General features: G+C 61.7%; 3 protein-coding genes across 3 annotated transcripts; 2 read left to right on the forward strand and 1 right to left on the reverse strand.

Annotated features, from left to right (window-relative positions):
- The first annotated feature begins 566 nt into the window (after positions 1 to 566).
- Positions 567 to 4,689, forward strand: LOC309576654 (PHD finger protein 13-like). Its single transcript, XM_082288090.1, has 5 exons — positions 567 to 755; positions 2,338 to 2,430; positions 2,726 to 3,326; positions 3,644 to 3,682; positions 3,794 to 4,689. The coding sequence occupies exons 1-5, from the start codon at positions 654 to 656 to the stop codon at positions 4,018 to 4,020; spliced, it is 1,062 nt and encodes a 353-aa protein (XP_082144216.1). The 5' UTR covers positions 567 to 653; the 3' UTR covers positions 4,021 to 4,689.
- Positions 4,690 to 14,334: 9,645 nt separating this feature from the next.
- On the forward strand, positions 14,335 to 22,720 carry VWA5B2 (von Willebrand factor A domain containing 5B2; the record flags this gene model as incomplete). The annotated part of the gene is made up of 21 exons (XM_082287839.1): positions 14,335 to 14,473; positions 14,871 to 15,032; positions 15,357 to 15,582; positions 15,687 to 15,841; positions 16,246 to 16,377; positions 16,491 to 16,615; positions 16,749 to 16,925; positions 17,008 to 17,118; positions 17,243 to 17,445; positions 17,747 to 17,861; positions 17,936 to 18,121; positions 18,200 to 18,359; positions 18,436 to 18,725; positions 19,825 to 20,050; positions 20,136 to 20,480; positions 20,551 to 20,688; positions 20,765 to 20,884; positions 21,136 to 21,213; positions 21,413 to 21,482; positions 21,707 to 21,815; positions 22,112 to 22,720. 21 exons carry the CDS (start codon positions 14,335 to 14,337, stop codon positions 22,718 to 22,720), a joined length of 3,876 nt encoding a protein of 1,291 aa, XP_082143965.1.
- A 491-nt stretch (positions 22,721 to 23,211) lies between these two features.
- ALG3 (ALG3 alpha-1,3- mannosyltransferase) lies at positions 23,212 to 26,207 on the reverse strand. Its single transcript, XM_082288338.1, has 9 exons — positions 26,054 to 26,207; positions 25,521 to 25,620; positions 25,286 to 25,433; positions 24,980 to 25,140; positions 24,722 to 24,842; positions 24,266 to 24,471; positions 23,962 to 24,038; positions 23,630 to 23,774; positions 23,212 to 23,528 (listed from the first exon to the last, which is right to left on the reverse strand). Exons 1-9 carry the CDS (start codon positions 26,202 to 26,204, stop codon positions 23,339 to 23,341), a joined length of 1,299 nt encoding a protein of 432 aa, XP_082144464.1. The 5' UTR covers positions 26,205 to 26,207; the 3' UTR covers positions 23,212 to 23,338.
- Positions 26,208 to 26,281: the final 74 nt, after the last annotated feature.

Here is a 26,281-nt window from a genome sequence, read left to right on the forward strand (position 1 = left end):
CATCCTCATCCAATAACGAGAAAATGTGACTTCTGGGGTGGCTTTTGCTGCTGACATATTTAAAAAAGAGGAAGAGTGACTTTTTACAGTCGGACAGGGATAAGAGAAGGGGGGGGATGGCTTTCACTGAAAGAGGGGACACTTACATTGGATACTAGGATGAAATTCTTCCCCGGGAGTGTGGGGAGGCAGAGGCACAGGCTGGCCAGAGCGTCTGGGGATGCCCCAGCCGCGGAGTTGTTCCAGGCCGGGTCGGACGGAGCAGCCCGGTGCGGTGGGTGCCGCCCCGCCCCGGCGCGCGGGGACCGTTCGAACGCGGTGTTCCCCCCGAGCCCCAACATTCCCTGAGCCGCGACCCCGCGCGGGCGGTGGGCGGTGCCTCCGCGTTGCCGTTGGCGGCGGGTCCGGGCGAGTCCAGCCCGGCTGCGCTCCCGTGTTCGGCACCGGGAGGGGCGGACACTCACCGGCACCCCCCCGCACCGGGACGATCGCCTCGAGGCCCCGCCCCCGCCTTCCCCGCCACCAGGTGGTCCCGCCCCTGCGGCCGGGGCGGCGCTCGAGCCTCGCTCCCACCGGCGGCGGGCACCGCACCGCACCGCACCGGGACTGCTACCGGCACCGGGACTGCTACCGGCACCGCCACCGGCACCGGCATGAGCGCCGGCGGGCAGCCGGCGGAGCCCTGCCCCCGCGGCGGGCCGTGCTCGGCGGGGAGCAGCCCCGTGCCCAGCCCCGCGTCCCCGGCGCCCGAGGAGGTGAGCGGGGCGGTGGGGAGCGGATCGTGGTGCGGGGCGGCTCCGTGCTGGGCATCGGGGGTGCGGGGCCGCCGCGGGGTGCGGGGGTGCCGTCGGGAGCGGGGGGGGGGGGGTCGTCTGTGTGTGCGCGGAGGGGGGTGGGCTCGTGTGGCCCTGTGTGTGTGCGGGGGGGGTCCCCTGTGTGTGTGCGGGGGGGAGTCCCTTCTGTGTATGTGTGTGCGGGGGGGGGTCCCCTCTGTGCGTGTGTGAAAGGGGGAGGGGGTCCCCTGGGTGCGTGTGTGTCCGGGGGGGGGGGGTCCTCTCTCTGTGGCTGTGTGTGTGTACGGGGGGGGAGGGTGCCCTCTGTGTGTGTGTGTACGGAGGGGGGGTGCCCTCGGTGTGGCTCTGTGTGTGTACGGGGGGGTCCCCCGGTGTGGCTGTACGGGAAGGGGGTCCCCTCTGTGTGGCCATGTGTGTGCGAGGGGGGGGTTGTGGGTCCCTCCGTGTGTGCTGGGGGGGGGTCGTGTGTCGCGGAGGGCCTCGTGGGCCGGCGCTCGGTGCGGGGGGGGATGGTTGTGCTGGAGGGGGAGGGCTGGGGGGGGCTCTGTGTGTGTGTGAGTGTCTGTATGTGCGCGGGGGGGGGGGGGCGGCTCCGTGTGTGCCCGCGGGGGCTGTGCGTGGGAGAGGAGTCCTCTGGGGGCGGCTGTGGGCACGGGCGGGGGATGCTGCCCCGGGGGGGCGGTGGCGGCAGTCGGGGTCCCCATAGGGGGGCGGCAGGGCGGTCGGGTGGGCTGGGGGCTGCGGGGGTGCCGGAGTGCTCGTGTGTGTGTGTGAAGGGGAGCGGGGGTGCTGCGCGCCGGTTCGGGGGGAGCGGGGGGTCCCGTGCCGGCGCGGTTGCGGCGGGCGCGGGGGTGTCGTTTTGGGGGGCGGGGTCCCCCCCGGCCGGTCGGCCGGGGCAGGACCGGCAGCGCGGCGCCATCTTGGGAGCCATCAGGTGCCCGGCGCGGGGACGGGCGGCGCGGGGGGGCGGCCCCGACACCCCCTCCCATCCCCGGCCGCCGCCGCGGGGGGAGCGCCGCGGCCCGGCCCCGGCTCCCCCCCGATCGGCCGCGGGGTGCGGGGCTGCCCCGGGGGGCGCTGGTGCTGCCGACGGCGCCCGGCCCTGCCGCCGCTCCCCCCGCGGGACTGAGCCCCGAGCGCGCCGGGCGCTGCCCCGGGAGCATCCCCCAGCCTGGAGTCACGGCCCGTGGGCGGACATGCCGGCACCGGGGCCCCGAGCCTCTCATCCAGGCTCCGCCGGCGGCTGCCGGGCTCTGGGTGTCCCGGCATGTCGTCACGGTGTCGTCGCGTGTGTCCGGCCCTCCCTCCCCCCTCCGCCCAGCCCCACCACCACCCCGCCTGGCATCTGGGTTTAAAGGGAAGGGCTGCATTTGCCTCGGCAGATGATGAAGAAGAGTTACGGGAAGGATGGATGTTTGGGTGACCTCGATATTCCATGCTTGTAAAACTGCCGGGTGGTCCAGGGCTGCCGCCAGAGCCGGCTGTGATATCGGCTTGGTTGGGATATCCTGGGAGTTTAATCCACTCGTGGTGTTTGTTGCAGCCACTTCAGAAGCGGCGGAGAACTGTGGAGGATTTCAACCAGTTCTGCACCTTCGTTCTGGCCTATGCAGGCTACATCCCGTACCCTGAAGAGGTAAGCGGGCTTGCACAGTTTTCCTCTGCAAAGACACTGGTTCTCCTGGTCTCCCTGATATGTGCAGACCCAGCTCCTAATCTTAAAGAGGGTTGGAAGGTACCTTAAAGATCATCTAGTTTCAATTCCCCTACCATGGGCATGGGTGCCACCCACTAGATCAGGTTGCTCAGGGCCCATCCAGCCTGGCCTTGAAGTTTGGGTAGACACTGCAGGAGAGTCATTCTCTCCTTACCCTGAATATCTGTGCTCTGGTCTCTCATGCTAATCCTTCATCTTCCCCTCTTGCCACTAGTATGTGCCCTGGACCCATGGAGGCAGCATGAGCCCCCAGAACAGCACGGGGAGCACTCAGGACAGCGATAGCTCGACCTCATCTCACTCCTCCGATGGCCACATCCCAATGGACAATAGGAAGAGCAGGAATGCTGTGGCCAGGGGGGCTGTGGACAATGGCCTGCTAATGAACAGCCCTGCCTTTTCCACTGCCTTCTACAACGTCCGGCCCCAGCAAATCAAACGGAAGAAACCACCAGCAAAGAAACGCATTTTGGAGCAGGAGGTGAAGAAGAGGGTACCGCTGAGTGCTTGGAAGGACTTTGGGGCAGAGCAGGATGGGGTGAAGCAGCTGGCTGCACTGGCAGGACAGCTGTCTCCTGTGAAAGAGGAGCTATTGGACCCGCCTGGGGACCCCCAGCCCAACTCCCTCCTGGAGGAGCCGATGACGGAGGAGAAGGACTTGAGGTACGGAGCGCAGGGAACTGAGAAGCCAGCAGATGATCCTCAGCTTAAGGAGCACGACCCTTTCTCTGGAGGGAGGAAAAGCCCTAGTCCCTGTAATACTTTGGACCAAAGCACAGGGGAAGATACAAGCAGAGAGACCTCCCAGCTCAGTGGTAAGTGTCTGGGGGATTGCAAAGGGCCCTGTTGTGCTGCAGCCAGTGCCAAACGTTGTCCCTCCCTCAGCTGGAGCCATCCTTGCTGGCCACAAGGAGGGTCTGTCGATAGCCCAAGCCTCTCCCAGCAAGAGGAATACTTTTGGGACCTGGGGGACTGAAGAGCAGAGGGCAGGGAGCTGACCTGCCCTTTGGCAGCTCTGTTCTGCAGAGCAAGTGGTGCAGACCTGAAACAGGTCTGAAGTGGGGTGTAGGGCTGCCTTACTCTTCTGGTCTTTATTTTTTTTTCTCTCTTTTTCCCCCTCTTGCAACTTTAGCAGTTGAATTCACAGAAGTTCCCAACACCAAAGCAGAAGGTGAGTGGAGGGCTGTCCCATTTAACACCAGTGGAACTGGCTGGTCTGGCTACAGCCAGACCTGCAGCTGATAAGGTGGTGTCTGACCGGTGTCTCTCTCTCCCCGAGCAGACGATGATGCCTGGGATCTGATCACCTGCTTCTGCATGAAGCCCTTCGCAGGGAGGCCCATGATCGAATGTAACGAATGCGCTACCTGGATCCACCTCTCTTGTGCCAAGATCCGCAAATCCAATGTGCCTGACATTTTCATCTGCCAGCGGTGCCGGGATGCCAAGCAGGAGATTCGCCGCTCGAACCGAGCTCGGACAGTGCCCCGCAAGCGCCTCGTTGACTGAAGCTCCTGCAGAGCAGGAGGGCTGGGGGTCCCTTTCTAACCTGAAGACTTAGACAATCAATGCACTGGCAGGGGAGGGGCTGGGACACAGGGCCAGACTGTCCCCCTCACACCTCTGGCCCTTGAAAGCTGCCCTGTGGTTCCTCCCTGAGGATCATATTGGCCACAGAGCTCGGTTATCCCAGAAGTGTGTGGGGGATAGAAGGGTGGTCTAGATGCGCATCCCTGTGGGTGGTGTGTTAGTGTTTGTGATCTCCTGGGGCCCCACATGCACTAACTGTTGGATCCCACCTCCTCCTCACAGCCCCTCCAAAGAGCCCTGCCCATGTGCCTTCTGCACTTTCCCTGGGGTATGCAGGCCCCGCTCCTGTCCTGGTGACACTCAGCTCAGCCCCCACCTGCCAGTCCCCATGACTATAATTCTTAACTGGGTTCTTTCCTACTTGCACATCTGGTTACTGTGGGACCACAGCTGGGGGCAGGGTGTGGGACAGCCCCCTGTCACACAGCAGCCCCCAGGCTCGTCCCTGTGCCTCTTTCCTCCTGTGGAAAGCCTGGGCCCCAAAAGTGCTTTATGTTTTTATAGTTACTTTGTATTATAGTTAATTTGTATTATAGTTACTTTGTATTATAGTTAATTTGTATTATAGCGAATTCTGGTCCTTGCCCTGTGGAGTGTGACTGGAGTCTTATGTATATAATAAATACTTTTGCCATAACAGTGGTGGCTTTGGCATAGGTCAGTGGCCTTGGTTCTCATGTCCCTCTGGGAGGCAAGTGCTTCTCTTGTGCTGTGGCTGGGAAGGGACCTGGTGTAGGGACACCTTTCAGCCCTGTTACTCCCCCAGATAAATCCCAAGCTGCAAAAACAACAGGAAACAAGCAGACCAGTGCATCTATATTTAATTTGGCAACGACCACCTCCCCATGCTGCTGCAGTTTACAGGGATGCTCCATGGGTAGGTCCTCAGGAGGTGCATGGCCTGGGGGACAATCTCTTCAGTGAGAATCATGCTCCAGAACCTGCAGGCATCTCACGGGGAATGTCGTGGGTTATTCCGCAGAAGCAGCGGGTCCGATGGCTCAGGGAGGAAGGGTGTCCATGTGCCCTTGCTCTGATGCTTAAGGCACATCACTGTTAGGCTCAAAAGACAAGTTTTGCTCTTGGCCTCTGACAAACTTTTCTTGTCTCTGTCTCCACTCCGGAGTGCAGTTAAAAATTAGTCCCGACAACAACTGAGGTGCCAAAGGTTCCAGTTTTCTCCACAAAATAAGCCTCTAATTCCAACACAGAGATATCATTGGCTTCATCTGCAGATCCAGAGGTGTGCCAGCTTCCATCAGGGATGCTGTTGGGACAGGTGGGAGATGCAGTGAGGGTGACAGGACCAGAAGGCTCTGGGGGCTGAGTGCTGAGCTGGCTGGGGCAGCAAGAAGGCACTGTTTGTGGGGACCCTTACCAAGCAGGGTCCTGCTGGTACAACGTTTCAGTCCCAAGGCTGTGAATGGTCCAGGAACAGCAACTAACCTGGGTGTAATTTCTCTGCTAGGGGACAAAGCTGGAGTTATGCAGCCAAGCAGTATCCAGTTGAGGTAGGCAGGCAGTGGTCTATTCCTCCGTGGCCCAGACAGAGCTGCCTGCCTTCTGCTCCAGGTGGGGAATCACCGCCTCCGTGTAAAACTTCTCCAGCTTGGGCACCGTATTCCTCCAGAACGCCCTGTCAAACTCCACGGGGACCACAGCTGTCTCCTTGTTGGTGTGCACCACAAAGTCAGCGTGCTGGAAGCCAGTGGTTCCCAGCTGGCATTGGACCTGAGTGAAGTAGGGATGATTCTTCTTCAGGGCATAGGAATCCCCATCCACCTCCAGGCAGAAGTCCTTGTCCTTGCAGGCCTCTCGCACTGTCCTGTTCCTGTGCTTGTAGGGACACTTCACCTCCAGCAGCCCCAGGTCCTTCCCTGTGGCTGCGTCCTTGATGATCCCATCAGGGCTGGCAGCAAGCCACTTCTTCTCCGGGTGAATGAAAAGGCCACAGTCTTCCACTTGCACTGGCTTGCCCCCCTTCTGTAATTTCTGTTTGTAGGCTTCCACAGCCACCTTCTCATTGCGGATCCCCCAGGACATGGCTGGGGTCTGCACCCTGGAGCCAGAGCCCACCACCTCTTTTAGGTATGACTGGGGCACCTTGTCTGTCTTGCTGTTGGCAAACTTGCTGTTGGCAATTTTGGGGGCCACGGAGGCAGTGATGCGGTTCTCCCGCCACTCGTACCACTTGGGGTTTTCCCGCTGGCCCCGGGTCTCCTTCTCCACCCTTGGGATGTCCTGGCTCTTTACAGGGGGCAGGAACCAGTCACAGGCCTTGCTCGGGTCAGCCCCAGGCTGCTTCTTCTGTGGGCACAGGTCAGTTCTGGCAGGACCAGCGGCTCCCTTGGCATCAGGTGCCTTCTTCTGGGTTGTAGAACTCCTGGCGGGTGCACTGCTCTTGTCCCCAGCATCTCCCTGGGCTCTGCGGGATGCTGTGGATCTTGGCTGAGCAGAGTCTGCCTTTGTCCCCCGCCCCTGCGTGGGGGTGGTAGCATTGGCAGCCGGAGTGCTTCGGGATCGGCTCCCTGCAGCTGTGGCCCTGGCCCGGGTGGCTGAGGTGGAAGGCGGGGGCGCAGCGGGGGCAGTTTTGGAGGCAGTTGTGGCGGGTCGGGGGGATGATGTGCCAGCAGACTCCTTCCTGGGTCTCCCCATTGCTACAAGTCAGAGGATCTTACACTGTGGACGTGGAATAAAGTTTAATGCAGATCTTCAAAACGCTTCCCTTTCCTGGGCCCTCCCTGCGCCTGCTCCAGGGCACTGTGTTCCTGCCAGAGCTGCTACTCCCACACCTTCCCTCGGCTCACGTGTCACGTGGAATGGCAGCTGGCCCAGCTGAGGTGCTCGTTCTCACCCCCCTTCCCCGCAGCCCAGCCCGGGCCGCCCCGAGGATAGGGCGGGGGCACAGCGGCCCCCGGAGCCACCTCCGCCGGGACGCGGCAGCGGTGCCCGCAGGAGCCGCTTTTGCCCGGGGACCAGGCGGGTTTCCCGCGGGCACATCCGCTCGGCCAGCGGGGGTGCCGGACAGGCGTGAGGGGGGAGAACCCCCAGCAGCCCCCCGGGGATCTCACGCGTGCTCCGGGACCGCGGTGCGGAGCTGCCCCGGCCGCCCCGCCCGGTGCCGCCGCTCTCACCGCTCCGCCGCCGCCGCTCCGGAAGCGCGTCCCGCCTTCACCACGTGCTGCAGGGCGGCGGCCCGAGGGGCGCGGGAGGGACGTGTGGGGCTGGGCTGGGCTGGGCGCAGCCGTCGGCCAAGCCCCCGGTCCCCGCTAGAGGGAAGCAGCCGCTCGGCCACTGGCGCCGCGGGATCTGTCCGGGCGTGCCCTCTCCGCTCCGGCATCCCTCTGCCTTCCCCCGCATCTCGCCGCCGCCGGCACCCCCGAACGTTTTACGCCGGGATGGGGACAAGCCCTGCAGCCTCGCCCGTGGGCAGGGGTCCGAACCCGGCCCCCGCGTACCCCATCCCCGCCCGTGGGCAGGGGTCCGAACCCGGCCCCCGCGTACCCCATCCCCGCCCGTGGGCAGGGGTCCGAGCCCGGCCCCCGCGTACCCCATCCCCGCCCGTGGGCAGGGGTCCGAGCCCGGCCCCCGCGTACCCCATCCCCGCCCGTGGGCAGGGGGCTGAGCCTCTCGGGCGCCACTGTGAAGGGACAAGCTGACCTGACGGGACCCTGCCGAGCTCCGGTGGCCCAAGCTGATCTGAACCGCCACGTCCCACCGCGAGCAGACCCTCGGGAGAAGGGCGAGAGCAAGAAGCTGGAGCAGCGATACCCACCCTGGAGCGCCCGCTGCGCGGCTGTGCTGCCGTGTGAGGAGGGTCCCGGCGCAGGGATAGCACAGCACCGCCGAGAGCCGCACCGCCGAGCCTGGCAGAGGGCTCGGCCGCCGTGGAGGAAGCGGAGACACGCGTCACCGGCACGAGAGTTTCGGGTTCCTCAAATCCATGCGGTTTCGTTTCTCCAGCGAGCCTGGCGCCATCGAGCGAGCCCCGGCGGGGACGCTGCTGCGAGATCCCCCACGGCTGAGAGCCCCCGTTGTTTTCTCCTGCCGAAAGCAAATCCAGCAGCCACCAGTGTGTGGCCTGAGTCTGTGTTAGAGCCAGCCGCACAGGGGCTTCCAGCCCCCCATCTACCTCTGCCAGCATCCTGGGAAGATTTCAGTCAGGCAGGCTGAAGTGCTGGCGGCATTCCCAGCGCCTCTCCCCAAGGATCCCAGATGTCTCCACCAGCCGTCTCTAACCCTGCTCATGTGTTGTTTCGTTTCCTCCCTCTAGGCCCTCTGTAACTCCCTACAGCTGGGCAGAACAATATTACACAGGTTAAGCCAAAGCGTGCCTGATTTTGACCAGAAAACTTTTTGCTTTCTCCTCTATGGCTACCCATCCTCAGGATTCGGTTTAGTTCTTGTTTATTAAGGAGCAGCTAAACAGGACACCCCTGCCTCTCTCCCCGAAGGGCAAACCCTCTGCCTGTGCAATCTTCAGCAGGGTCTGAGGAGCTGCAGCTGTGTTGAGTGCAGTTGCTGCCAGCCTGGGTTTTGGGTTATTTCCCAAAATAACTAAACTCACGCTAAATTCACAGGACTTGTCAGCGACTCGGGACCTGAGAGCATCTGTAAAAGCTCTGTGGTCTGTACCCCTTCCAGCAAGCCCTATCAATGGGTGATAATTCAGCTCAAGGAACAGGTGATTTGGGGATAAATGCTCAGATCCTGATTGGTCCCTTGGGTTGTGTTGCAGTTGCTGGTGAGGCGTTACTGAGGTGTGAGGATGCTGAGCACTAGGCTGAGCTGGGCCTCTGTTTGCAGGGTTTAACCCATGCTAAGGCTTGCTCAGCACTCTGCTGAAAAGCAGTGCCGGGCTCTCCAGATCTATTTGTGTCTGTGATGAGCTGCTGTAGGGAAACTATGACAGTATAGAGCAGGGACACAAATACCTGATGCTGCTGGGAGCAGATTGGGATGGAGCCCTTCTGTGTCTCCTGCTGAAGGTTGCCAGTGTGCTGGGGGAGGCTCAGCTGAGTCCCCAGCGCTGCACATGCTGCTGTTACTCACCTGCTCTCACGTCTGGGCCGATGTCTGATGCTGTGGCTGGCCAAGCTCCATCACCCCGGCTGGTGGCACTGAACCAGCGCTCGCATTTGGATGCTTTTCTTTTGCCTCAGCTTGGCCTAGAAATGGTATCTCAGAGAAAAATCAAAGCTTGTGGGTTTTTTTCTGGGGCTGGGCTGGAGTGGCTGCGGCGCTTGCTGTGACGATGGGAGCGGGAGTCCCATGGACATCGCAGGCTGTGTGGATATGTTGTGGTGTGCGGGGTCTCCAGCAGCTCCCAGAGCTGGCAGCTGTCACAGGGGGATAACACATGGGTTAGCATCCTTCTCCTGTGGTCGTGAAGGAGGGAGAAGGGGAGCAGCTGCACACTGCAGCTCTCCTCTCTGCGCAGGGAGGGGAAGTGAAATACTATGGGGCATCTCACATGGGGGAGGGAACAGCTCAGAGTGCTCTAGCAAGGGCCCTAGGGATGCACAGAGTGCCTCTTGGCCCGATAATTGTTGACTAAAGCTCAGGGTGAGGGGTCAGGAAGGAGAAGTGTGCCTCATGCTAAGTGTGCAGCAAAGGGCCTTTTCCACCAAGATTTCTCTCTGTTGCTGTCACCTGTGAAACCTGTGTCAAGGAGCTGAAGCTGTAGTGCCATATGGGTCAGCTCAGAGGTGAGATCTAAAAATACCTGCTGAGGACTGGGGACTGCTCCCCTCGTGGTGCTGCTGGATTTTTCTGCCCCAGTTTGTGTCTGGAGTGGCTCCAGGTTCAGTATGGCTGTGACGGTGGGTTCTGCCGTGCAGGAGGTGGGGGGGACTCCTCTCGGTGTGCTCTATAAAAAGAGCTGCAGCAGCACAGTCCTATCTATAGCACAGGGAGCTGCCTGGGAAAGGCCGGGCAGGGATTAGCCCAAATCTGATGGATTTCTCTGGCCCTGCTTGGGAATGTGGGGCTGTCAGTGGCTGAGGGATTCCCAGTGTGCCCTGGCTGTGAGATCTCCCTGCCAGCAGACATGTCCTGACTTTGCTGGGATTTCCTGACTGTCTCCGCCTTCCCCAGGGGACCGTGTTGTCACACTTGTCACCCAAAAGCTGGGCTGTCCCTCAATCCCCCCTTTCCAGCTCCTCAGGGCTATGATTTCACTGCAGCATATGGAGGCTGATGAGGACAGCCCAGTGGAACCCCAGGACATCTGGGTTTGGGGTGGATATTCAGCATCTACCTGCTGCTCCTAGTCATTTTGTGGTGGTCTCAGGGCAGCTGAGACCTTTCCTAGTGAAGCTGGACGTGACACTTGTGGCCCACATTATTTGTACTGGAGAGTTCAGCTGGCTGATGGGGGCTATTTTGCCTCATTATTTGTTTGGGGGGCACACAAACAAGGCGGTGGTTACATGTCCCAGTCAGACAAACCCCATGGTTTTCCTTGCTGCAGCATCACCAAGGGTCTCACCAGTACCCTAGTTTGCCTGGACTATTCTGTGGGTGCAGAGCAGCCCACAGCTGTGGACTCTGCTCTTGACTGGTGCCTGTCACTCTCTGGGGGTGTTGACTGTCCCCTGAGACCCCCAGCCTTCCCCATGAGAGCATTCCCCTGCCCCCCCCCCGGGGTGCCGGTACTAGGGAGTGTGTCTCTTTAATGAGGCTGGGCTTGGAGCAGCTCTGCTGCTGGCACAGGGAGTGAGGGATGGAGCGAGGGCGGTGAAGGAGCCAGTGCCAGAGAGGGAGCCTGCAGCAGGAGAGGCGGGGAAGGACCGCTCATCCCCCGGGTACCGCAACCACCCAGACAGAGGGGCAGGGAAACCCAACCCCAGGGAAGAGAGCTCTGCAGAAGGCAGGGACCCAGCGGGTGCTGAAAGGAGCCTGCAGCCTCTGTGTCATCCTCATCGTCCTCCTCCAGGTAAGGGCCAGGGGCAGGCAGAGCAGGGACCATGGTGGCCTGGGACCCTGAGGGTGTCCCGCAATTCCTCGGTGTCCCAGGGTTGTGCATCCGCTGTCGGGGCAGCTCTGGGTCATAGGAGGGGTGAGAGGTGGAGATGAGACAGCAGGGCCACAAAAGTGCTGAAATCACCATCTGGCAGGGACCGGACAGGGCTGGCTCCAGTAACTGCTGGGAACATGCTCCAGGTCATCAGCAACCAGTCCCTGGCCCACGCCACAGCTGTCCCGTGGTGGGGGACACTGGGACCCTTCTGTGGGGCTGCCCTGCCAGGATTTGCCCTTGTCAGGGGAAATCCATGGGGCTGAGACTTTTCTTTTGGGAGGTGCCTGTGTTAGGGTGCATTGAGGGCAAGTAACTCCTGTTCCCTGGCACAAGGATGTTTTTTTCCAAGGGTTTTAATGGCTCTGGGGAGGCGAGAGCAGCAGCTCAGGTCCTGGAGGTGGTGGTCCTGGATGCAGTGTTGGAGTCAGGGTGTGAGTCCCAGCTTGTGTGTGCAGTGGACTCTGCTCTCTGTTCCCACCCCCCAGCAGACAAAGCAGGAGGCACCACAGGCTGGAGATAGTCCTTTGCCCCATCTAGCAATTCCTTTCCCCCTCGCTCCTCTTTGGGCTCTCTGCAGTGGTGTGTCCCATGGGTGTAGGGCAACAGCACCATCACCTCCTGACTCCATAGCCTTCTCTGTGCTCCAGGAGTTGGGATGGATCCTGCTCTCCTGCCCTTGTGCCCCATGGGATGTCTCACAGGGAGGGGAGGCAAGGGAAGCAGGAGGGTCAGCAATGGCTCTTCACTCCAGGCACTCTTGCAGAGGCTTGGGCTCCTCTCCTTCCATCCTTTCTCTTGAACCTGCCTGTGTATCTGTCACCAATGGAAATTTCCGCTGGGTTTGCCCATGCTGGGTTTGGCCTCTTCCTTCCCCTGGACTGTGCTGAACCCCAGCTTGGGCGGCTGTTGCTGCAGCAGGTGAAACTCTGACAACTCCCCAGGCAGCTAAGCAGGGTCCACTGGGCTCAGGCACCTGCCTTCCTGTAGCAGCCTTGCTGGAAAACTCAGCCTGCCCACAGGCGAGAAGAGAAGCATTGATTTATTCTGACCTGGGGAAGAGTCAGCTCCTTCTCGCTTTCACAGACGGTTTTTAGCTGCCAGCAAAGAGAGCTGCCCCCAGCCTGCTGTAGCCCTTTTATACTGGGGTTGTTGCTGGTTAAACCAGCTCCTGCAGGCAGTAGGTGGAGGGGAGGAAGAAGAGAGGGCTGTGAAGGCACTGGAAATCATGCTGGGGATGGGGAGAGGGCTGGGGACCTGTTGGTGATGCCACGCTGGTATCTAGGGACAAGTTGCTGCCCTAGGGAAAGAGGATGAAGATACTGGGGTGAGGACCATCAGCTCTGGTTTTATTCATTACCATGGGGCTTAGAGCAGCCAGCACGAAGCGTGGCAGGGCCAGATGGAGCCTGTTTACTCTGTGAGGGTAAATGTAAAGAGAAGTGATAAAAAGCAGCCGGGACAGCTTCTCCAGTAAGTCCCTGGTAAACAAGCTGGCAGCGACCCGGCCGACAGGCAGCACGGCAAATAGCGGGCACGTTGCTGAGCATTAAACTGGGTGCCTTGGGAACAAATTAAACAGCTTTGGGGAGAAATATGTCTTTAATGGCTCAGTGTGGCTGGGTTGGAGGTGTCCTGGTCTCCAGATCCCGTCTGGGTGCTATGGTCAGGGCAGGAACCAGCTGTTGATGTTCCCAACTGTGGAACAGCAAGTGTGGAGGAACAGCAGACAGTGCAGGGACCTTGTGCCACCTCATGTGCTGGGAACACAGTCTGGGGGGCTCAGCAGTGTGTGCAGCATCCTGCACAGAGGCTGGAGGGTTGTTGATGATGGGGCGTGGTTGGGTGGCCAGGATCTGTCAGCATAACCCTGCAATGCCACTTGAGCAGGTAAATGGCTCTCCTCTGCTGTAATGGACTGATTTTCCTGGGATGCAGCCACATTGCTAATGCACTTCTGCACTTCTCCAAGGCCCCCTGCTTTGTGCCAGCTGGGAGTTTGGTCCCAGTGCTGCCTCCAAGGATGGAGTCCTGCTCTGCTTTCAAAGATGCTCTGTGAGAGGCACTCATGACCACATGCCGAGGGCACCCCAAGCCTCCCATTACTGATGCTCTTATGAGTTGTTCCCAGGATGAAGGCCACTGGATGGGGACACCAGATGGCTCACTTGTACCTGGCCTTGTCCTTGCCCCAGGCACATCGTGTGCTGGAGCACCAGCACACGGCGTGGGGCGGGGCCTCGCTGCTGCTGGGTCGTGGGTGCTTGGGGCAGGCAGGGGATGCAGAGTGGTGCAGACCCCATGCACACTCTCCCCAGATCCATACAGCTGGGGCTAAGGCTGACACGAATATTTTACACAAATATTTGATGGCACAGGGTGGGCTGATGTTGGAGAGATGCCTTGACTCCAGACAATTATTTCTGATGCTGCTCCTGGATGTTTTTCCCAAGGGGAAGAGAGGTGTGGAGTGGGTTGGTGCCCTGGTGGGAAGGAATCCCCAGCCACCTCTCTTCCTGCCAAAGGGTGGGACCCCAGACACATCAATTTCTGGGCAAAGAAGGTGATGATCATCCACTTGTCGGGCTCCACCCTGCAGTGCATTCTCCTCGGTGCTGTTCTTCCGTGCAGCACTGACCTTGTTGTTAATTATTAAACCCCCAGCAAACACTGCTCGCTGCTTTGTCCTAGTTACACTGTGGGCTTTTCACCCTTCTGGTTGGCTTTTTTTTCTAAACAAATTACCCTGGTAACCTTTGTGGATGAATGGAGATGGGAGCAGAAGATGCTTCTCTCCCAGCCAGTGCAGGAGATGGCCTGGGGAGGCTCTGGAGCTGCTCTGGGGTGGCTGAGAGATGGGCTACATGTGGTTGGCCATTATCCATTCTGTCCAGGAGACCCTGCTTGTCTGCCAGGGCTTGTAGCTTGCCTGTAACCACTGCTCACAGGAGTTTTTTTGCCCTCTCTGTGGGCTCCTGTGCCTCCAGACCTGGTTTGCAGATGGGCGGGGATCCAAGGAGAGACCTGGGTCCAGGTCCTTGTGTTCTGTGGATGCTGAAGAGCAGCATGGCTTGTGGGAGGGCTGGAGACCTGCTTCCCCTTGTAGGCTGGGCAGATGGAAATGGCTTGTGGGCAGACGCCCCTTCCAGCAGACCCCCATCCCTGAGCATACAGTGCCTGCCTTCCCTCTGCTCACAGCTGCCCACTGAGGGACCATGCCAGGCCTCTACACCCTCTCGTCCTGGGAGGCTCTGCCCCTGAAGAGCTCCACGGTGAAGGCTTGTGCCAACGGGTACTCCCTGAGCATCACTGCTCACCTCCTGTACACCAACCCCCACAAGGAGCCTGTGGAAGGTAAGGGAGGGCTATCAGGCCTAGCAGGGACCCAGGCTGCCTGCATGGCCCCCTAAAACCCCTGTGCTGGAGAGCATCCTGTCTCCAGCCCACCCGTGTCCTGGCCCCCAAACCTTGCTCAGTTTGGGGAGCAAAGGCAGAGGCCAGCAGAGGTGGGGCCACTGTCACACACTGTGGGCAGGAGGAGAGTTAGACTGAGCAGATTCCCATCACTGAGGAAGAGGGGGTTTCATCCTCCCTCTGGGTTAGGAGGCTCTGGTTTGCTCCTGTATCTCACTCGCGTGCATCTCAGTCGTGCTGCGAGTCAGGCAGGTTCTCAGCGGGGCTCCCATGGGCTGTGCTGTGCCACAGCAATGGCTGTGCCGGGATCTGCCTCGAGGCTCTCTTCTGCCTGCAGGCATCTTCATCTACCCTCTGGAGGAGTCAGAGGTGGTGGCCGGCTTTGAGGCAGCAGTGGGCAGCCGGCGGGTGACATTCCAGGTCCAGAACAGGCACCGGGTGCAGGACTGCTGCCTCCAGTGCAGCCCCAGCCCCGGCCGGCTGCGCCGCTGTGCCAGTGGTAAGTGTTGTGGCAGGGGTGATGCTGTTGGGTGTTCCTGGCCAGGAGGCTCAGAACGGGTAGGGGTGAAGTGTGAGGGAGTATGAGGGGCTGAGAGCCCCTGCCAGGCCACCCCAGTGCCTGGGGGGTCTCTGAGGCTGGAGATCTCAATGTCTCCTTTCCCCTCCCTCCACCTCTTCTGGGGCTCTGCCATTATTTGCATGGCCTTCATGACACCCATTCTCTACTGTCACCTTTAGGAGCAATTAGGGCCACTCATGACTTCCTCCACAACCCCACATGCCTCGCTGACCTCCCCCCATCTCTCATCCCTCTCCTGTCCAGGCCACCTCGTCTTGGATGAGGACGTGGAGCGCTCCACCTTCATCATTGTCACTGGCACACTGTGCCCCTCGGAGAGCCTGGCTGTTACCCTGAACACAGTGCAGGAGCTGCCCACGCTGCCAGACGGGGCCCTGCGCCTCCTCCTGCCCCCCATCCTCACGCCCCACGTCCCCGCCAACCCCGAGAGCGAGCCGGCAAGCTTGTGTGACGACAGGTTGGCCCTATGGTGATTTTCATGGCTTCCTCAGTCTCTGCCATCCCAGGGGGGTGATGCCAATGCTGAGCGAGCAGGGCAGGGGGCAGGAGCCATCACCCCCTCTCCCCTTGCAGCCCCACCAGCTGTTTTGGGGGGCCAGGTGCCCGGAGCCAGTCACCCACTGTGGCGCCTGTGGAGAGCGTGGACGTCTTTCGGGGACGACCCTACAATCCTTTTCCTTATGAGTTTGCCTTTGAGCTGCTGGTCAAGGGCCCCTGCTTGCTGGCAGGTGGGTAGCTTGGGTGTTATCAGTTGGTTGTGTAAAACCTCCTCAAAATGTGGGTGGTGTTCCCTGGTCCCTCCATGTTTCTAGGAGGATGTGAGGCCCTGTCCCCAGGTATCCACTTGCACTCCCTGCAGGTGAGGAAGCCCTTTTCTCATTCCATCCCTGGGGCTGGGACCCCTCAAAGTCACCCTGCCTGTGCCTTTGGGCAGCTCTAGGTCAGCAGCCTCCTTCCCTGGGGAGATGTGATGCACTGAGGAGAGGATGGGTGAGGAGGGGAAGATGGTTGGTTGGTGGGGACGTGCTCCTGGCTGCTGGCCCAGTCAATCCCATTAGCTCTGGGGCCTGGTGGGTGGGAGGCTGAGGAGGGGGTTTGTGAGGGATTTCCTGCTGCCTTCCCTTCTCTGCAGGGCTGGAGAGCCCCTCACATGCCCTGAGAGCTGATGCCGACCCCTGGGCCAGTTCTGCCACCACCACCTGCGTCACCCTGGCTGAGCCCCACGGCTATGACAGGGACCTGGAGATCATCCTCTACCCTTGTGGTGAGGGGGGATGGTCCCCGTGGGGGGGCTTGAGACATCACCCCAAAAACATCCAGAGCATCCCCCAGCCCCTCATGGCACGGGGTAGCTTGAAACTCTCCTGTGCCCCCCAGAGCCCCACAGCCCCCACCTGGTGATTGAGGATGGCACCATGACGTACCCTGAGTACGAGGCGCACATCCGGAGCCGCCGGGATTACGCGCGGATTGCCAGGAAGGACAGCAGTGGCGAGAGACAGGTGACAGGGCACGGCTACTGCTGCCCCAGCCAGGAGGGGGAGGAGGAAATGGGGAGATGGTGGGATGTGGGTGAGGAAGACCTTGGCATGGTCCGGGGGGTGTGAGAAAGCCTCTGACCCGCCTGGCTCGCAGGTGGCTTTCGTGCAGAAGCGTTTCCACAAAGACATCTTCCCCAACCCCGTGCTGATGCTGAACTTCTGCCCGGTTGTGGAGGGCGTCCCCGGGGACCTGCAGAGCGTCACCCGTGAGATCCTCTTCCTCATTGACCGCAGCAGCACCATGAGTGGTCCTGACCTTGACAAGGTCAAGGTGAGGCGCGGCCTTGGGTCCAGGGGTGCTCCTTGGGTGGCCAGTTCTTAACAGCTGTCCCTGGTCCCTGCTGTCACCTCAGGAGGCTTTGCTGGTGGCTCTGAAGAGCCTCCCATCAGGAACACTGCTCAACATCGCCAGCTTTGGCACTGACATCAAGCCGCTCTTCCCATCCAGTCGCCTCTGCAGCAATGTGAGTATCACAGGCAAATCCTGGGTATCTACTAGCCCTTCTTTGTCCTCCTCCCAGCTCCTTGACTCAGGGTGGGGGCTGGTGATCTGGGGACTGCTGCAAGTCCGGCTCTGCATGTGGCCAGGAGACGCTGCGGCGTGCCTGCGAGCACCTTGGCGGACTGCGGGCGGACCCTGGCGGCACCAACCTGCTGGCAGCCCTGGGCTGGGCACTGGCACAGCCTCTCCACCACGGCTACCCTCGCCAGCTGTTCCTCTTCACCGGTGCGGCAGTGGGCAGTGCAAGCAGGATCCTCCGGCTGCTGCGCAGGCAGGCCAGCACTGTCAGGTACGGCCCCAGAACCGCAGCAGGTCTCGGTGTTCTCCAAACCCCCTGTGCTGCACCCACCGATTTCTCCTTATGCAGCCTCAAGTCTCACTTGCACCTGCCCCAAGGGTGTCCTTCACCCATCACATCCCTCAGCCTGTTGGCTCTGCTTTGCCTGGGCTGCCCCAGCCCAGCACGCGGCCAGGGCAGCACTCTGGCTGTCAGACCCCCCTGCCCATCCCTACTAAAGGGTTCACCACTGGGTTTGCCAGTCCCCAGCCCCAGCCCAGCCATGGCTTTCCATGCCCTGGCTCTCCTGCAGGTGCTTCAGCTTTGGCATGGGCCCGCGGGCATGCCGGCGGCTGCTGAAGGCCGTGGCCAAGGTGAGCCGGGGCCACGCCGAGTTCCTGAGTCCGGCCGAGAGGCTGCAGCCCAAGGTAATGCCCGGGCAGGGGCATGGGGGGCACTGGGACACCACTGTGTCTAACACTGCCTCCTCTCCCCACCCCAGCTGATCAAGTCCCTGAAGAAGGCAATCGAGCCGGCCGTCAGCGACATCACCATAGACTGGTACGTCCCTGACAGCATGGAGGCTCTGCTCTCGCCCACTGAGCTGCCAGCCCTCTACCCCGGTGACCGCCTTGTCAGCTACTGTGTCCTCTACAGCATCGCCCGCTTTGGTGACAGGCGCCCACTGGTATGACCGGCACTGGCCTGGGGAGGACGGCGTGGTCCCAGTGCTGGGGGGCTGATTCTGGTGTCCTCTCTCTCCTAGGGCCAGGAAGGGGCTCACCAGGGCTCCCGGGGCTCAGCCTCTCTTTCCCAGCAGGAAGTGCCCAGTCCTAGGGAGAGCCGCCAGCCACCCCAGAGCAACCCAGGAGCTGGGGATGCCTCCCTGGAGGTTTTTGCTGGAAGTACAGAGGTGTCAGAGCGGAGTGAGTGGGGTCCAGAGCTGGGATGGGGGGCAGTCGTGGGAGCCATGGGCTGACAGGGTGTGTGCTCACCGGGCAGGTATTGATCTTGTTTCTGGGGGAGACATCTGGAAGCGGATTTACCAGCCCTCCTACATCCAGGAGCAGTATGTCCTGACACACTGTTCCGTCAGCACCGACCGCAGCCAGGGGCTGCTCTCCCGCAGCTCCACCAGCAGCGAGTCCACTGGCTCCCGGGATGTGGCCCCCGAAAGTGGCTCGTCAGCCCCTGGTGCTGATGTCACCTCCCAGCAGGGCCAGAAGAGCCTGTCCCTCTGTGAGTCCTCCACCAAATCTGCCCCGCTGCCCTCTGCCCCAGCTGGCACCAAGGTAAGGATGCCAATGGGGTGCAGGAGCTCATGGTGTGGGGATTGTTTGTGGCTTAGCTGAGGTCTTGCTGCCCTGTTGTGCCCAGGCAGCTGCCCACTGGGCTGGGAAACAGAGTGCTGTAGCCTGGATTTTAAGCAAGGATCAGCAATGGATGCCATCGGGATGTTCCTTGAGTGGTTTTGCCCTACTGAAGCAGGACAGCTGGGGATCAAGCAGCTGGTCCCTCAGTGTCCCTGGCCAGCAGGCAGCTGGGTGTCTAACAGACACTGAGCCAGCTCAGTGACTCCTTGATGCTGCAGAAACCAAATGAAAATAGCTGGGCTGGCATCACGTAACAAATTTGTCGAGCCAGAGAGGAACGGCCGGCTGGCTGGGCCCCTGCCTGGCTCCTTCAGCCCTCGGTCAATGCTGCCAGATGCGATATTAGTGATGGGCCACATCCCTGCTGCTTCATACCTGGGTTTAAAACCCAGCTGGGTCGCTGGGATGGGGAAAGGCAGCTGCCCTGGTGACGATGCCCCAAGGCTGGGTGAGGCCTGCTGTCACCCAGCACCAGGACACACTCCTTCCCGATGGCACGGCTTAGGTAACTCACTCCTGTCGCACAGCAGCGCAGCTGGTGATCTTTGCTGCTGAAATGTCAAGCGTAAGTGATTTCCCTGCAGAGTAAATGATCCCCTCAGTTCCCTGCTGCCGGGGCGAGAGGTGGCATGGGTGCCACTGCCCTGACATGGCTTTTAGGGGAAGCATCTCAATGCAGGGACATCACTCTGCACTGGGGAATGCATCCTGCTGTAACATCATCCAGCTTGAGTATCCTAGTTAACCCTGCTTCCTGCACACACACAAATCCCTGGCAACTCCAGCGTCAGCCTGAGTCAGTCCCCAGGGATGTTTGCAAACTCCTGTGTGGGTGCTTCCCATGTCTGCGGTGCCAGGCGAGCATCCCTGGGAGGCAGCTGGTGCCAGCCTGCAGAGCACTGGGGCTGACAACAGCCGAGGCTCCAGCCAGCAGCCGGAGAGGCGCAGGTGCCCCATCGCAGCTCAGAGCAGTCTGGGCTCCGTGCTGGGCTTGCCAACAGCCTTGTCCCCACCGCAGGTGACGGTGGCCCTGAGCACGGAGGAGCTGGCGCGGCAGAAGAAAGTGCTGGCACGTGCTGCCCTGGCTGGGCGCAGCTTTTCCACACCACACGGGGAGCTGGATGCCCATCAGCTCTGCCAGGCCCTGGAAAAGGTGTCTCAGAAGAGGAACCAGTCCCTGGAGGGGCGGCTGGATGAGCTGGGACCCCAGCCACGGCAAATACAGCCCAGTGCGGTGGAGTCGAGTGTGTGCTGGCTGTGGGGACGAGGGAGGTGGGGATGGAGCCGGGTGCCCCTGCCTTGCTGAGCCCACCCTTTGCCGTTGCCCAGATAATCTCCTCTCGCCCACCCACCTGGACTGGGACATGCTGGTGGAGCCCTCCTACCTCTTCAGTGCCTCGCCAGCACCCGAGCCAGGGCAGCCCAGCCTGGGTGATGCCAGCCTGCCCCTGCGCTGCCAGGTGGTGATCCACGCGCTGCGAGCCGGCAAGCCGGTGTCGTGGGAAGTGACAGCCTCGCTGGAGTCACTGCTGCAGCCCCGGGAGGGGCCGGGCAGGGAGGACCCGCCACGGCGGGTGGCCAAAGCCTGGGACAAGCCACTGCACCGGCTGGCAGCGCGCTCCGTCGTCCGGGACAATGAGAGCGTGGCGCAGCGGGAAGCCAAGCTGGAGCAGGGTGGGTACCGGTGCGAGCCCCCGCGGCGGCTCCCGCATCCCCCCCGCTCTAACCACCTTGCTCCGGGCAGGTTTTGCCCGCCGGTTCCGCCTGAAAGCCGTGCAAACCAGCAAAGCCTGCAACGTGCCTTCCCTCTACACCCGCCTGGTGCCCGTGGACGGTGCCACGCAGGCAGCCCTGCCCGCAGCCCCCGAGGTGTGGGGCATAGGTACGGACAAGGGGCTGGTGGGATGGGGAGGGGGCAGCAAGGGGACAGAGGGCTGAGGTGGCATCATCCCTTGCAGCTGGCTCAGCCAGCCGGACACGAGCTGCTGCAGCAGGGAACTGGCACCACCGGAGCTCCTCAGCGGGTCAGGGTCAGCAGCAGGATGTAGAGGAGCAGCATGAGGCCCCTGGCACTGCAGGTACTGACTCAGACCTTAATGTCAACTTATACTCCCCAGGGATCTGCACTGGGGTCTCTGGGGACCCTCAGCTGGTGGCTGTGTGGGGCTGGTCCTGCCTGGAGTGCTGTGGATAACCGGAACGAGGCATCTGCCCCATACTGGGGAGGGGGGTGTGTGGTGTGGAGGACAGCACAGCAGCCCCTGACAGCAGCTGGGAGCTGTGAGGGTCCCTGGAGCCCGGGACCCCTCAAGACTTTGCTCTTTTGCAGAGCGAGACGAGATTGCCAGGTCTCTGGGCAGCACCTCCTCCCCTACCTTTGGCTGGGAAAAGCAGAACTATCCAAACGGTGTGTCCAGGCTGCAGGGGGCCACGGGCTGGATGAGGGTGGGAGAGGGGGTACCCTCGATGCCCTGCCACAGCTGGAGCATCCACTGTGCCCTCACTACCCTGGGCACATGGGCTGAGCTTCCCCCCCGATGCTGGGCAGTGGGACACACCTCTGGGTGCATCATATTCCCACTCTGCTTAATGCTTCCCCCTTGCAGGGCCTCCATCCAGCCCCTCCACCACCTCCATGGGCTCACAGAAATCCACAGAGAGCATCGCAGGCTCCAGGTGACATTGTGGGATGGGGGGATGCAAGGGACCAAAAAATGGCAACTTTTGGGGAGAGTGGGACAGTGCCGCTTTTTGGGAGCTGCTGGTCCCATGTCCCCTGCCAGCCCCTGCAGCCTAAGTGGGGGGATTTGGTGCTCCAGCCCCTTCCCTGCAGCAGTTTGGTGTCCAGCTGCCTTTCAGGAATTCCTCCCAATCCTGTTACCTTGCCTGTCACCCCACAGGTTTAGCCTGAGCAGGCGCAGAGGTCCCAGCCTGGTGCTGCGCCCGCAGTGCCTCAGCCCGGAAAGCGAGCACTCCAGCCACCATGCTAGCCACGACTACCTCCCACTGGTAAGGGCCCGCTCCCTGTGCCCATCCCCATCCCAGCGGGGGGACCTGCCCTGCTAGGTGCCAGCTGAGCCACCCAGGTCATGCCCGGCAGCACAAGCAGTGGGAGATGCTCCCAGTAGGTGCCTGCTCAGCCCTGCTGTGTCCTTAAATGCCTGTGGGGATCTTGGCTGGCTTTTTGGGGGGCATTAGACTGTTGCTGTTCCCCAGGGTCACTCCTGCAGCCCCCAGTGCTTGGGGCTGTGGTGGGTCTGCATCCCTGCCTGCCCTCCCCACTTGTCTGCCCCCCCTCCTTGCAGGTGCAGCTGCAACAAGCCCGGGGGCCGTTCCAGCTCACCGAGAGCTTCTCTGAAGTGGTGCAGATCCCCCTGGACCGCCTGCGCCGGGCCTCCCCCTATGCCTCCCACCGTGCCAGCCTCAGCCCCGTATCCCCAGGGGCCAGGACCAGCCCTGAGGCAGGACCCAAGGTTGAGGAGGGTGAGGAGCCCGTCACAGCCCCGCAGCCCAGCTCGCCCCCGTCCAGGAGCACTTGCTCCGAGGTGCCCAGTGCAGGTGTGTGGGCGCAGGCAGACAGCGGGCACGGCTCCGAGTCCGACACCGGGCCCCACTCAGCTGCCCCCTCTGAGGCCGGCGTGAGCTGTCAGGACGTGGGCCTGGAGGATCTGGAGAGTGCCAGCTGGGCCACGGCGGTGGCCTTGGCGTGGCTGGAGCATCGCTGCGCTGGGTTCTTTGAGGAGTGGGAGCTGGTGGCGGCCAAGGCGGACACGTGGCTGCAGGCACAGCGCCTGCCCGAGGGGGTGGACGTGGGCTGCCTCAAAGGGGCAGCCAGGCACTTGTTCCTGCTGCTGCGTCACTGGGACGAGAACATCAAGCTGAACATGCTGTGCTACAACCCCAACAATGTCTGATGGCCGCCTGAGGGGCCAATAAAGACACCTGGCTCTAAGCCACCTGCACTGGTGTCTCTGTTAAGAGCAGAGAGCTGCCTGCTCCATTTAGGACATGCCAGGGATGCCAGGGCTCACCAGAATCCTAGGAGGGGGTCACCTCCTTCCCAGTCATCTCTGGTGGGAGGGAGCAGACAGGGGAATAGGAAAAGCTGTGCTAGAGGGATTCCCGGGCTCCATCAAAGCAATTGAAACCGTGAGGCAAAGCAGTTTTGCAGATCCTCTGTTTAACCTCACCCCAGAAGCTGCTGCCCGGCCCTGGGCACCCCTCTCTCATGGCTGGGAAGGGAGAGTGGCCAGGGCCCTAGAAGCTGCTCTGTCTTCCCTCAGGTGGGGCAAACCCAAGGATAGCTGTTCTGACATCATCACAGGACAAGGATTTTGGGGAAGGGCACACAAAGCCCCCTTTATTCAGGAAGTCCTGCCTTTTGGGGGTTGCCACACCTGCCCCCTTTGCACAGTTCCAGGGCTCATGGCCCTCTTGGGATTGCTGTGGGCAGCCTGGGAGTCAAGTGGGAAAAAAGCAGGCAGACGGGGCAGTTCCAGCAGCCAGTTCCCACCAGCCAGCCATCCCCACTCTCACTGGGCTTTCTTGGACAGGGCTGTGGGCTTCCTGCTCGGTGGAGGGGTGTGTGACACTGGCGTGGGGGCTGTGCCGTACCAGAGTTGGAGCAGGATGAGTCCATGGCAGATGTGGAGGGAGAGGGAGCTGCAGACTGTGGAGGGGTAGGTGTTCCAGCAGAGCTCGATCACACCCAGCAGCAGCACCCTGTAGGGGGGAAAGCTGGGGGTCAGCATGGGGGACACACCAGCCATCCTCACTCCCAGACCCCCAGCAGTTGGCTGCTCCCCCTCCCTGCCAGCACCTACTTGGGCATGTGGGCGAGCTTGGTGGTCGGGGTGCACCAGAGTAAGTAGGGCAGCGTGTGGAAATACCAGACGTAGAACTGGTAGTGCAGGGAGCGGCTGCAGCAGACACCCAGGAAGTTGGAGGAGAAGAGGATGAAGACAATCCATGCACTGGCGTTAAGGAGGCAAACGCAGGAGGCTGGAGGTGTGACCCCACAACAGTTCCCCAGCTGTCCAGCACAGCTCCTTTCCCCAGGGCAGGCTGGTACAACAGCACTGGAACCCAACCAAGCTCCACCCTGCCCTGCCTTCTCCCTCTCTCTCAGGTTGCTGCCCACCCTGCCAAAGGATATTGTTGACAGTCAAGCGAGGGGATGTAGGTTTCCTTTTGCCAGGATCCTTCAATAGAGTCAGGACGTTCTCTTTGGAACTGAGGGGGAAGCACAAACATCGATCTCAGCTGCTGAAATTCTCTCCCACCCCAACGTTCCCCTGTGAGCCACAACACCTGGGCAGTGCATTCCCCAAAACAGAACAGTAACTGCCCTCCAGCTCACGCCTGCAATCCCAGGACTGCAGGGGCAGGGGACTCATGGATATGTATCCTGCACATGGGATTGGCAGGGACCAGCACCCATGGGGAACCCCAGGTCTCACCTGTGCCACCGGTGCAGTGCAAAGAGCCCCAGGCCAGCCAGGTGAGCCAGGAGCAGAGCAGCATGGAAAACTCGATTCTGGAAAACCTCTTCTGGGAGGAAGCGCCAGTTCACTGTCCATTTGAACTGGAACTGGCGGCCCAGGTCAAAGGAGCGGGTCAGGTACCCCACGGGGTTCACAAGCAGGAAGGGCAGGCCCAGAACCACCTGCCAGGGACACACCAGCACCATCACAGAGCCCTACACCACGTTGCTGTCACCTCAGCTACCTCCTGAGAACCCCAGTGTCATGTGTGGTGACAGGGACAGTCAGCCAAAGATGAAAGTCACGTGAATTAGATTATTTATCAACACCCAGCTTGCTGGGAGAGGCCACAGATGCTGGTACCACTGTCTCCAGCCTGGCAGGGAAGCTCATTATTCCCTGCTGCTACAGCCAGTGCAAACAGAGACCCACCTGGAGCAGGGCACAGATGCAGAGCTTGGGGATACAGCCCAGGAGGCCAAACCGTTGCAGGAGGAGGAAGAGAAGTCCAGGGGCGAAGAGCAGGATGTTCATCTTCACGGACACAGCCAGGCTGAGCAGGAAGCTGCATTACCACTGCGGACCCCACACGGGAGCCCAGGCAGCCCCTGAGCCGAGCGCAGCCTCCTCCGGGGGCTGAGCTGGCTCACACACCCAGCACCCCATGGAGAGCAGCTCCCAGCCCCTCACCTGAAGAGCAGGCAGCCCCAGGACCAGTGCTCCTCCAGGAAGAGGTTGATGGCGAGGAAGAGGATGGCCATGGCCACAGGGTCATTAAAGAGCCGCAGGACAAAGATGGAGTGGATGCGGTATGAGGCGCAGCACATGAAGAAGAAAACATATGGAGGGACCTTGCAGGGAACAGAGACACAGAAGGGCCATCAGCAGCCTGCCCTGGACTCCGTGCTGCCACTGAGCTCCTCCAAACCTCAGCCCTGACCCTATTCCCGTTTCACCAGGGTGAGGGCTCAGCAGAGCAGGCTGGCCTCAGGGTACCTTGTTGGTTCGGCAGTAGATGCGGAAGACGAGGAGCAGGTTGAGGAGGTAGAGGCCAGCGAAAAGGTACTGTGCCAGGCGGATGTCGGAGCCGCGGCCCGTGGCATAGTACAGCCCCAGGAAGATGTAAACGAAGCCGGCGGGGTAGCTGTGGGGAGACCGGAGTGAGGGCCGGGGCCCTGCGGCCCCTCCGGGAGCCGCTGGTCACGGAGAGCTGGGTGTCCCTGTCACTCACACCAGTGGCCCGGTGTCACCCTTCAGCTGGGTGTAGTCGAGGGTGCCGTTGGCGAAACCCTCCACCTCCTGCATGTAGGCCTTCCAGTCGATCTCGGTGTCTGCGGGACGGCGGGGTCAGCTGGGGCGAGTGCGACCCGGAGGGCGCTGCAGGGGCTGTGGGGGCTTCCCCAGCTCCAAACCCGCCAGCCTGACCCTGTGTTACCCTGCCATGCTGTCAGCCCGGGCTCTGCCCCGCCTGCCACATCCAGGACCCCCAGCCCAGCCTTGTGTCCCTCCCTGGCCCCATCCAGGCGCCCCCGCCCGCCCCTATCTCCCTGCCCGGGGGATGCTGTCACCGAGGGGCCGGGGCAGGTCTGTCCCCCTGCCCGCGTCATCCCGGCTCCCCGCGCTGCCCTAGGACGAGCCCCGCCATCACCGCCCACCCCGGGGCCGAGCTGTCCCTGCCCCCGGACCGCCCCGCGCTGTCCCGGACCGGCCCCGCCATCCCCGGGGGCAGCGCCGGGCCGGGCCGGGCCGGGCCCCGCCACTCACAGGGGACCCTGCGGATGACCCAGAGGTTGACGCCGCCCTCGGCCAGGCAGAGGCAGGCGGCCACCAGCGGGGTGTAGCGGGGCTCCAGCAGCGCCGCCCGCCGCTCCCGCCATGCCCGCCGCAGCGCCGCCGCCCCCCGCCCGGCCGCCATTCCGCTCCGTGTTTCCGCCCGGAGCGCTTAGCGCGGCGCACCCGCCCGGGCCGGAAGCTGCACGTGGGGGCGCGGGT

Source organism: Coloeus monedula (assembly GCF_965178545.1).
Source record: "Coloeus monedula genome assembly, chromosome: 10".
Lineage (NCBI taxonomy): Eukaryota > Metazoa > Chordata > Aves > Passeriformes > Corvidae > Coloeus > Coloeus monedula.

What these genes read in the sequence shown, in the direction of transcription:
- ALG3 (XM_082288338.1), bottom strand. Translation starts at nt 26,204, where the DNA reads ATGGCGGCCGGGCGGGGGGCGGCGGCGCTGCGGCGGGCATGGCGGGAG. An exon ending in GCATCTGTGCCCTGCTCCAG is followed by an intron (nt 24,472 to 24,721) that starts GTGGGTCTCTGT and finishes TGTCCCTGGCAG; the next exon opens with GTGGTTCTGGGCCTGCCCTT. An exon ending in GCACTGCACCGGTGGCACAG is followed by an intron (nt 24,039 to 24,265) that starts GTGAGACCTGGG and finishes CTTCCCCCTCAG; the next exon opens with TTCCAAAGAGAACGTCCTGA.
- LOC309576654 (XM_082288090.1), top strand. Translation starts at nt 654, where the DNA reads ATGAGCGCCGGCGGGCAGCCGGCGGAGCCCTGCCCCCGCGGCGGGCCG. An exon ending in ACATCCCGTACCCTGAAGAG is followed by an intron (nt 2,431 to 2,725) that starts GTAAGCGGGCTT and finishes TCTTGCCACTAG; the next exon opens with TATGTGCCCTGGACCCATGG. An exon ending in TCCCAACACCAAAGCAGAAG is followed by an intron (nt 3,683 to 3,793) that starts GTGAGTGGAGGG and finishes CTCCCCGAGCAG; the next exon opens with ACGATGATGCCTGGGATCTG.